The sequence below is a fragment of the Mus caroli genome, chromosome 11 (genome assembly GCF_900094665.2).
Source record: "Mus caroli chromosome 11, CAROLI_EIJ_v1.1, whole genome shotgun sequence".
Classification (NCBI taxonomy): domain Eukaryota; kingdom Metazoa; phylum Chordata; class Mammalia; order Rodentia; family Muridae; genus Mus; species Mus caroli.
In genome coordinates, this window is record NC_034580.1 from 95,308,088 (window position 1) to 95,319,557 (window position 11,470).

Genomic DNA, 11,470 nt, shown 5'->3' on the forward strand with positions numbered 1-11,470 from the left:
TGGTGGTGGTGGTGGTGGTGGTGGTGTGTGTGTGTGTGTGTGTGTACTGGGGAAGTGATGCTAAAAGTGACGGAACCTTCACTGAGGCAGTGACCCAGAAGGGTGGGGTGAGGATGGTTAAAGTAAGGACAGGAAAAAGGCGTGGTAGGGGGACTTTGGAACGACTGGCTTCGGGTTCAGATGGGGAAGATGGTATGGACTTGGTGTTATCGCCAGGATACTGACTGTTCTGATGGGTGTTACCAGGACATGAGTTACCACAAGGCTGGCCAGCCGGCACTGTGGCCAGCACTGGTATGGTCTTTAAATGCATGACCTAGACAAAACTGCAGGGCATTTATTTACAGTTATGAAGAGCCCCAGATATCTCCTAATTCAGTTCCTCATTAGCAGGTCCAACAAATAAGATCCAGACATGCCAAGCATTTTATTCAGGATTACCAGGCACATACTGGGTGTCAACTTGTTTGTTCAAAGTGACTTGAGACTCTCATACTTTGAGATTCACTTATTCTTTGAGATGTTCATAGATGAATGCAATGCATTTCCATCACACCCATGCCCTTCCCTGACTCCTCCCCTCCCTGACCCCTCCCCTCCCTGACTCCTCCCCTCTCCGACTCCTCCCCTCCCTGACTCCTCCCAGACCTACATCCACGTATCCCCTTCCCAACTTCATGTTTTTCTATTTTCCTAAACCCGGCCTGTCTGAGTTATTAGTGCCTGTATCACGGATGTAGTGCCATCAGCTAGAGAGTGGGCAGCCTAGCAGGGGGCCACACCCTTGAAGAAAAATGCCTGGAGGAGACTATTTTATTTATGAATAATTACTCGGTGATGCGTGCTGATTTGCATACCTACTTTACATATTGGGTATCCACCGTCTAAATTGTTTATGCATTGTAAAACCATTCTTCTGATTGCATTGTTGAAATTGATACACTGAAGTAGCACATTAGCATGTATTAATAATTTAAAGTATCCGCAGTGCTTGATTATTACATAAATGGCTACTACTGCTATTGCTGCTAATTGTTTCTTTTAATAATAATAATTATAATTATAATTAAGTAACAGGCAGACAACACATTTGTTGTATATGCTTCACATGTAAATAAAATATTTCCATAAACTTAATCCTTTATAATGAAAGGAATAAGAGAACATTTTTGTGTCAAAATAGAGAAAACAACACCGCATTTGTGCAAGTAGATTTGAAGTGTCTCTATCATAAAAAGGTATTTGATATGTCAGCTTAATTTAGTCATTTCACAAATATACATATTTCAAGACAGTACATTATATAAAATATATATGTGTGAACATTATTTCCCAATTAATAATATAATGGCATCCACACAAATAAAAACTCCTTCTAAGAAGCACATGTTTAAATAAATAAGTTCTTTGACCATCAGTTGGTGGCTATACTTGCCCTTGCCTGCTATTTCCACCAGGGGGCAGTGCTGGCCTTCAAATAGATGTCACTGGTCTTGGCCCTTAACTGGAAGTGATTAATGTAAGCCTTGTATTGATAGTGTGACGTACAGATCCCAAAGGAGCTTCTTGTGCATCATCTCGGATGAATCTCAACAAAGCTGGAAATAAGGAAAGGAGAGGTTTCCTTTTGTGTAGGCTAACTTTTCCTTTTTTTTCCTACTTGATCCAAACTAGTGCTACCTGGGAAGAAGGATCCTAGAGTGAGAGAATACCTCCATCAGATTAGCCTCTAGGCAAGTCTGTTGGGGGGGGGCGGTTTTATTTTTATTTATTTATTTATTTATTTATTTATTTATTTATTTATTTATTCTTGTGATTGACGTGAGAGAGCCCAGCCCACTTTGGGTGGTTCCACCCCTAGGCAGGTGGTCCCAGGAGGTATAAGAAATAGTTGAACCTGAGCTTTCGACCAATCCAGCAAGCAGCGGTTCCTCCATGGTCTGGCTTGAGTTCCTGCCTCCGGGTTTCTGCCCTGCTTGAATTCCACCTTGCTCTCTTCATTGATGGACTGTGATCAGGAGGTGTAACATGAAATAAACTCTTTCCTCCCTCAAGTTGTTTTTGGTCACAGTGTTTATATTGCAGTGAGCCTGGATTCCCAGCACCCACATAGCAGTTCCAGTGCAAGAGTTGGTCTGTTTTGACCTTCAGAGGACTGCATGAGTGGCGTGCTCAGACACACGGAGGCAAAACACCCATACACATAACATTAAATAAGTCTTAAAATAAAGAGATATTTAACGAACAGTTACGTACCGGCCTCTATGTTAGCAGCAGGTAACACAGAAAGAAAAACAGACACGTTCTTAACTTTTATGGAGTGTGTGTGTGTGCATGTGTGTATAGAGTTGGTCCTAATAACCATAAAGTAGAAATTGTGTTAGATCTTAGGGAAAGGAACATATGCAACTACTAAAGAAGACCTAGTTTAGGCTGGGGTAATCTTTTAAAGAAATAACATTAAGTACATAGAAGAAACATGAAAAAATAATTTTAGACTGGGACATGGGTGGGGCAGTCTTAGAGGGGAAGAGAATATAATTATGAGTAAAATGTTTATAGTTAACATTAAAATAAACTGTTGGTTTATTTTATATTAATATAGTAAGTTACCGTAAACTAAATCCTTTATAATGAATGGGATATTTTTAGCTAACAGCTCTAGAGGTTCAAGAACAAAGCATTGTCAGTCAGCTTCTGCAAGAAGCTCGTGCTGGCAGTGTTGTGGGGGGAGTGCTGAGAAGGAGGGGGGTGATCCGTGGTGAGATAAAAAACCAGAACACAGACAGAGGGCTCAGGAGAACTCTGACACAACAGCACTTCCAGAGGATTAACCCAGATCTCATGAGAACTCCCTCAGTTCCTTCCAAGGGTGGTGCTCACAATGACCTAATCGACACCCAGGAGGAGTCAACTCTTAAAGATCCCTGTAATGAGAGTTTTGGTTTCTTTGGGAAAAGAACAAAACAAAACAACCAAGTGTTATAAGAATATGTTTTCATTTTAATCCCAGGTGTGGGACATGGGAATGCTTTGGATCGTCCACAACAGCTGACTATGATTTGCCTCGTGCTCTGGCAAGGGCATGATTTGCCCGCTGTGCATGTGTGACATTCGGTGTTCCGGGAACTCTTTAGAGGGTATATAAATGCTAGGTCCCTGAGAGGCAGGGTTACTGTTGTTGGGTTGTTGGTTGGTTGCTGTTAGCTGAGGTTTGTTAAGTACTCATGTGCAAAGAAGAAACAAGAAGAAGAAGTTAGATATCCTGATGGCGAATATCAAACTTGTCCCGAGAACCTCAATGTCCCTAATCACCGTGAAGTAGTCTAAGGATAATGTCACCCTCTTCTCCTCTCTTCTTTTCTCTCTCCTATCTAGTGTTAGGGGGTTGTAAGGGTGGAAGAAAAGGGGTGAGGAAGGGTAGAAGATAAAGAAACCACAAGGTAGCCAAGAGTCAGGCTACAGGTCCCACTACTTCTGAGCATAGCCATCCTAGTGACCAAATTTTACATGAAACTTTGGGGGAACATAGTCAAAGCACAACCAAACCATAGCAGGAAGGAATAGTGGGGTGCCTTCAAGGAACTGGAGGAGGTGTGGATGTTAGTGTGTCAGGTGGCGGCTGATCAAAGGGTGTATTGGGTGAGGGGGCGGACTTTAAATTAGATTCTTAGCATTAAAGGTAACTTGTGAAATATAAGCAGTTCTTGTTATGTTTTGTTATCATTTTGTAATTGTTCTGGCTGGAGTGTAGGGGATGACTGGTGATGGAATAAAAAATCAGTAGAGAAATCACCAGAAAGCCAGCCACAGTAATCTGGTGATGATAAGGTGACCTGAGTCAGGGCAGAGCTAGATAGATGGCCTTGTGATAATTTTGAAGATGGTCTAAAAAGCACCTGGCAGTGGCTAGCTGAGGTATGGGTAGGAGTGAAGTGAATGGAAGAGAGAGGAACCAAGAATTATTCTTGTAGTAGTAAAAATAAAGCTCCCTCATAGAAGTCTATGCTGCAGGAACTATGACTATATTCCCTTACACAACAAAATGGACTTTATGGAAATGTTTAAGTCAAAGATAAGCAATCATGATTCTAAGGAAGTTTTCTTAGAGCAGTAGCAGTGGAGAGCTTGGGTGCTGCCACACTATGCCATTGCACATATGTCCCTGGCTGTCCTAGAGTCCACATTCTTTCTAATTAGCCACCTTCTGCCATCCTCCAGGATTAATTCCAGGCTCATATTTTCCAGTGACCAGTCCCTAACACATCCTGATTTGAATGCCTTAGTGTCTCATCCCTGATCTTTAGTCTATGATGGACACATCTGTGCCATGTATTATTTTTACTTACTTTCAATACTTAGCATGTGTGTGACATCCTTTGCACAACTGTGCTTGTTGAATGAATGGATGCATGTTAGCCACTGAGTTACATTCTTGAGCACTCTCCACTCTCCTCCTGATAGGTGTTACATCTAGAAGAAACTCAGGACAAATGGCTGAGGTGCCCATTAACCTAGCAAAGTAGATGCTCTCAGCATCTGAAATATCTGTTCCAGAGTCCTGGCTCATTTCAGCACTTCTCACCCCAGCCCTGTAGCCTAAACCCCTCCAGACCCTGAGCTTCTCATTTCTCAGCTTCTTTCCTACACAACACAGTCATTTTGCCATACCGTCTCTTGGTCCTTTCTTGGCCTCTTTATCCATGTGCTCCTTTGGTTCTTCTCCCTCTCCTGGTCCCATCTCTTGCCCTTCTCTCTTCTCTCCCTCTCATTCCTTCTCTCACCTCTTACGGCCCTGTCTATTCTGCTGGCCATGTTCAGTCTGGGCTTTTCCAGACGCCTCTTGGGCTGTTCTCTCTCTCATACCTACAGTAAAAACCTTCTCCTCAACCATACATAGGAGTGGCCATGGCCTCCCTTTCATTCCTCAGGATCCTGGGATTAGTTTTTGTAGACTTTGTAGTTAGTACTCAAATGTATAACAAATCCTTGACGTGTATTGTCAGCTTCATCCTTTCTCAGACAGTTGTTTCTGCTGTCATTGTCCTCCATCTTCTTCACGCTTGGAGAGTTCTCTCTGCGCTACCACTTAGAACATTTATCTCCTTAAAGGAGTTCTTCATTTCACCCCCTACCTTCTCTACCAATGCCAGAAGAACAGGGAGACGTATGGCTCCGGGGTTTTGATTGTTTGGCACTTAGATGGCCTTCCCCGACATTCACATTTAGAAGCATCCTCACTCGTTACAGTGTAGTCCCTCAAACTTCTACAGCTGTCTGCCAGGGCTGGGGTTGCTATTCCTGGAGGTTAAGGGAAGATGCCTGAGTGCAGAGAGCTAGTGAAGCTTGTAGCACATGGAAGGCCCTGGGCGTCACTGATACTCTTTACCTTTTTGGCCCAATGGAATCATCTCCAGTTTGTTTACAAAGTGTTTCAAACAATCATATATTAATTGCACAGGAGAGTTAGTCTCGTGTGCATTGTTGTACAGGGACATCAAATATTCTCTTTTTAATTCTTAGTCCCCAGAGTTTCTGGGTTCACCTTGGAGGTTAGCTTATATGGCTATGACTCACTAATTTTGTTGCTCAACCAGTACCTATTGAGCGTTAACAATTTGTGCTGAAAAAAACCATGTTAGGGTGGGGCTTACAACAATAGGTAAGGCAGACCCTGTCATCTCACCAGTATTATTTCTAGTTTAGACTGCACTGGGGTATGGTTTAGTATCCCAATGGAGTCTCAAAGTACTTGGGTTGACAAGTCTCAACGCATATAGATTGAGAAAGTCTTTTTTTTTAATTAATTTAATTCTTGATTTTAAAAGAGAGCCTGGTTTTCAATGTTTGTGGAGGGGCACTGTCTCCTAGGGCACACATGAAATGTGTTATATGTTAGGGTGTGGATTATTTAGTATCATCCCACTGAAATGGCAAGGGATCAGGGCTCAGATCTTGAAAAGCACTAGTGTTCAAATCAAGAAGGATGTTGACGTTGCTAGTCAATGGACACAGGCAACCCCAAAGCACATTGGGGCTTTCCCTCTTTACTGTACCCCGAGTAGAGCACTAAGTCGGGTCAGCTGATGTCTTAGAGTTACTTTTGCTGCACTGAAACACCTGGACAAAAGCAATATGGGGAGGAAAGGGTTTATTTGACTTATGCTTCCTCATCACTGTGAAGGCACTTGGAGGCTGGAGCTGATATAGAGGCCATGAGAGGGTGTTGCTTATTGACTCTATCCTTGGCTTGCTCAGCTCAGTTTCTTGTAGATCTCAGAACCACGATGGGCTGGGCCCTTTCCCATGAGTCACTAATGAAGAAAATGCCTACAGGCTTGCCTATAGTCCTAGGGAGGCATTTTCTCAACGGAGGCTCCCTCCTCCCAGATGACTCTACCTTGTGTCAAGGTGACCCAAAACTAGCCAGCGCTGTTGGGGTCTGGTAGGGAGATATAATTAAGTGTATACAGAAAGAACAAGGTCTTTATATGTATTGATTACATATAAGCGTGGGGGGGGGAGGCGATTTAGAGGTGTCTGTTTGGACACATTGCTGTCATCTGGCAGACACAAAATAATTTTATTGGGTGTATAACAATTTTGATGATTTCTGTTGGGCTGGTTGACTTTTGTCGAAGCTTGGTGTAAAGATGTATCATAAGTAGTAGATTTAAGAAGCAATATTATAATTGGAAGAAAAATAGTCAGAAAATGTGAGAAATAAAGAGAATGTGAAACTTCTTTTTATATTGGGAATCTTAGTTGAGATGATTTCAAATTTTTCAAGATTGAAACAAGTTACGGCCAGTGAGCTGGGAGTTCTCTACTCATTGTGTATCTTTAGGAAATGTAAGTTTGGGGCAATTATGGACTTCTTCACCCAGAGTACTCATACTGGTCCAAGCATGCCCACCCAATTAAATAATAATTCTGACAGATTTTTATAGTTTGCATCAGTAAGAAAGTTTATTGAAATTTATTAGTAAATGAGAAATTAATAAGTAAGTGAGAAAGTTTTCTTCTTTTTTCTCCACAAAAGAACACTTTCTGATAGATGAAAAGAAGAAATACAGAAACCACAAAACACCTTTTAGACCTTAATTTCAAGGAGTGAACCTATTTCCACAGACCATTAAGACAAAAGTGTTTCTTGGACATTTATGTTTTCCACACGTCTGTCCAGTGGCCCGTGTGAAGAGACTCTTCTATGCAGCTTAATAGAAGTGTTTCTTGGTTTCTGATTCAATCATAGACGAAAGGACTCTACCCTCAGGTGTCACCTCCTCAATAATCGTCCTGATCACTTTGGTTTTATTAGTATCTGTGAATAATAAAAAATAAATTAGAATTTAGGTGAAAAGATTTGTAGGAATCCTAACTACTAATAAGCTATTACAAAAGGAAGATTTATAACCTTTCCAAGTTCTGGAAAAAAAAAATATCTAAGCTGTATATGACATTTTCAAATACTGATGTCTATAGTATTATTAAAAACACAAATGAAAACCTAACTCGAGATTTTCATTGTTTTAAAATCAGCTCTTGAGTTTCAAGAGCAACAAAACCTTTGGAGAAAGTTAAAACTATTTCAGATTACCCCAGCTAGTTTCAGCTGACCTTGGTCCTTTAGATGATTGGTCGCCGCCACCGGAAGACTTGAACCCTCCGCTTCCGCCCTGGCCTCCGCTGGAACTTCCGCCGCCGTAGCCGCCACCGGAACTGCCGCCGTGACCACCAGCACCCCCGCTGGAACTTCCGCCGCCGTAGCCGCCACCGGAACTGCCTCCGTGGCTACCGCCGCCGGAACTTCCGCCGCCGTAGCTGCCGCCGTGGCTGCCGCCGCCGCCGGAACTTCCGCCGTAGCTGCCGCCACCAGAGCTTCCGCCGCCGTAGCTACCGCCGTGGCTGCCGCCGCCGCGTCCGCCGCCGCTGGAGCTAAAGAGAGTGTGGAGGTCAAATGCGGTCACTTCTAATGTGGGAGCGTCAGGTCGCGCTCCAGTGCAGTATTGATAATCCAGTCAAGTTTGTCGATTAGTTACCAGGCATCCGTAACGGATATTCATACACACAGCCCTAATTCCTGAACCCATCCCTGCTTCTCTTCCCTCTTCTGGCTTTTCCTTGGGCTTGGGCAAGTTTTGCTATGTGCAATGCTGAAGGAAAGCGGTGGAGGATATTTGCAGGTTTCCGATGTACCTTCCCTCTCCGTCTAGCAGGCTGCGATAGGTCTGGATCTCGTTCTCCAGTCGGGTCTTGATGTCTAGGAGTTGTTGGTACTCGGCGTTCTGGCACTCGGTCTCAGCCCGAATCTGTTGCAGCTGTTCCTCCAGGGCGGAGATCTGGCTTTGAATCTGGGAGAGCTGCACGCAGTAGCGACCTTCTGTTTCTGCCAAGGAGGCTTCCAGCGATTGTTTCTGAGAAGAAGGGTTTATTAAGGATAGTGAAACATGGGATTCAGGAAGACCTTGTAGAAGGAATGTAAATTAGGATTCGTGCTTAATGGCAGCACTGCCAAAGTTTGAGCAGGACTGCCTCCGTGCGAGCAGTTTTTTTCCCCCCACACGCCCACAAGCTGCAATTTCCATTCTAATTTCTTGCCCCCAAGCCATTCTTAGCATGAACAATCGCAGGATAAAATAGAAGCCAGGTTATAAGATTTAACGTACCAGAGCCAGCTGGGACTGTAGTTCAATCTCCAGACCCTGAACAGTACGTCTCAATTCAGTGATTTCAGACTTATGGCTGGACATTTGTTCAATGTTGCTGTCGATTTCTGTGGTGAGTTCCTTGCTCTAGAGGGAAAAAAAAAATCGGGAAAAGATGAGAGCATTTGGGCATGCTAAGAAAATCTCGGTGGGCTTCGCTGAGAAGGGCGATTGGCTAGCTTACCTTCTGATTAAACCAGTCTTCGGCGTCCTTGCGATTCTTTTCCGCAAGTTGTTCGTATTGGTTTCTCATGTTGTTCAGCAGCTGAGTCAGGTCAACCCCTGGGGCAGCGTTCATCTCCACATTCACATCACCAGTGGACACATTTTGAAGGTCTCTCATTTCCTGTTTGAGGAGCGGTTAGATTTAATTAGTGAGTGCACCACGACCCACATGAGCTTTTTTTTTTTTTTTTCTTTAAAGGGGGGAAATGTAATTATGTAAATTTGTGTCACCTCTTCATGGTTCTTCTTTAGGTAGGCCAGCTCTTCGTTCAGACTTTCGATCTGCATTTCCAGGTCAGACTTGCTAAGGGTCAGCTCATCCAGCACCCTGCGCAGGCCATTGATGTCGGCCTCCACGCTCTGGCGCAGGGTCACCTCATTCTCGTATCTGAAACAAGCAAGATACAAACACTGAATATACAGGAGGATGACGGTATACCTGGATATACACGGACTACAATGCAGATACAGATTTGGTTTCATGTCATGGCAACATTCATATTAATTCATATTAATTAATATAGTTTGATATGAAGAAAGCTGTCACTTTAAAACCATCTTCCTTTAACGATTGCCCAAAAGATATGACAATTAAATTTTTTCTTTTTTTTAAAACAGCTTAGCACTGTTTCACTCCGGATGAGTTCAGGAGAGTGTAAAAGCTGTTGTGGGCATCCAGGAGCATTGTTGGAAGCCCCTGCTGTGTGTGCACCACATCCACATAGCTTACTTCAGCCTGAAGTCATCAGCTGCCAGGCGGGCATTGTCAATCTGCAGCAGGACATTGGCGTTGTCAGTTGTCAGGGTGAGGATCTGAGGGGAGAGACACAGGTTATTGAGAAGATCAGGTGGGCTTCTGGCTTCTCAGGTTAGCACAGGTGAGTTGCATTTTAGATAGTTCTCTGACAAACTAGACATGGACTGTCACAGACTTGCTCATACTGCCCCTCTTGGGCTTTCAGGACCTTTATGGCTATGGTTGCTTTTTGAGCACTGGCTGGGATTGTATTATTCCTGCAGCCGACCCTCTCCTTTATAGTGTGTGATTTGTTTGTGTTGCAGCTAACTTTTGAGTGACTCATGTTTGTATCTATTTAATTTGTTATAAATACTTCTAGGGGTGAATTTATATATACATATATATATGCATATCTATACATATCTATGCAGATATATAACATACTCATTTAAAATTATCTTAGCTCCCACACTTATATATGATCTAGCCTATTTTAACTGTGAACTCACATATGTTTGTTAAAACCTATAAGGTTCTCAGTAGTCTGTCATCCTGGACGACAGGCAACACACATGCTAGATGAAGGTTGACATGGCCATAAATATCTTTGATGAGACCTGGTTACACTAGACATGAAAAGGTAACAGGGAAGAGACAGCAGTCAGCTGTGCCACACTTGGCATAGCTTCCTCTGCGTTGCATGCCTAGGGACGATGCAAAGCCGGAGTCTGAAGCACCTTACCTGCCCCTTAAGGTCCTCGATGGTTTTGTAGTATTTGCTGTAGTCCCGGGGCTCTCGCTGGCTTGAGTTGCCATGCTTCTCGTACCACTCCTTGATTTTACCCTCCAGCTCGTAGTTTGACTCTTCCAGAGCCCGGACTTTGTCCATGTAGGTGGCCAGGCGGTCGTTCAGGTTCTGCATGGTCACCTTCTCGTTTCCGGAGAGAAGGCTGCCACCATCTCCTCCGAATCCACCACCACCAAAGCCTCCTCCATAGCTACCGCCACCAAAGCTGCCTCCACCGAAGCTGCCACCTCCACCGAAGCTGCCACCCCCAAAGCTGCTTCCTCCATAGCCTCCCCCAAAGCTGCCTCCATAGCCTCCCCCAAAGCTGCCTCCTCCTCCAAAGCCTCCATAACCACCTGATGAGCCCCCAAAGCAACCTCCCCCAGAGCTCCCACGGCTAAAAGAGCCACCGCTGAAGCCCCCTGAGCTATACCCTCCACCAAGAGAGCCCCTGGTGCTGGAAACCCTGACGGATCCACCACCGCCTCCTCCTCCTCCTCCACTGCGGGAGGAAGAGAACTGCTTGCTGCTGGAGCTGTATCGAACAGACATGGTGGTGTAGTGTAGCCCAGGGAGTGCCTGCTACCAAGGACAGTGCCGAGCCTTTATATACTGAGAGGGCGTGTCACACAGGTGCTAGGCTTTGCTTACTTGTATGGTTTTCTTTTTGCCAGCATAGCATCTTTGGCTTATGATTGCATAAATTATCTTCAGTAATAACCAATACCTTTTCAATGCTTTTGAATTTGCCCTGAGTACAGATGGGAAATTTACTATGTTGAAACTGAAAATGGGTGGAGTTCAGATGAGTACATTTTACCTTTTGAAGACCATTGAGTAACTATTAAAAATCGAATTTTCTAATGTTAATTTAGTTTGTACTTAGTACTTGCTAGGTTCAAAAGTTAAAGAACTTTGCTTATAAATTGTAGTTGAAATAAGAATTTTTCAGATTCATGTCTTAGATAGCTTTGCGAATTGCAGTAAGTAGCAAGTGTGCTGAAATTGAGC

The 11,470-nt window shown here is 43.7% G+C and overlaps 1 protein-coding gene across 2 annotated transcripts; it reads right to left on the minus strand.

Annotated features, from left to right (window-relative positions):
• Positions 1–6,941: 6,941 nt before the first annotated feature.
• Krt10 (keratin 10) lies at positions 6,942–11,061 on the minus strand. Of its 2 annotated transcripts, none has more exons than XM_021176439.2 (8): positions 10,415–11,061; positions 9,664–9,746; positions 9,165–9,321; positions 8,893–9,054; positions 8,670–8,795; positions 8,200–8,417; positions 7,621–7,938; positions 6,942–7,324 (listed from the first exon to the last, which is right to left on the minus strand). In XM_021176439.2, the coding sequence occupies exons 1-8, from the start codon at positions 11,009–11,011 to the stop codon at positions 7,318–7,320; spliced, it is 1,668 nt and encodes a 555-aa protein (XP_021032098.1). In that variant the 5' UTR covers positions 11,012–11,061; the 3' UTR covers positions 6,942–7,317. The 2 variants fall into 2 exon arrangements, with proteins under 2 accessions (XP_021032098.1, XP_021032097.1); XM_021176438.2 differs by having other exon boundaries at positions 6,961–7,324; positions 7,601–7,938.
• Between the last annotated feature and the right edge of the window lie 409 nt (positions 11,062–11,470).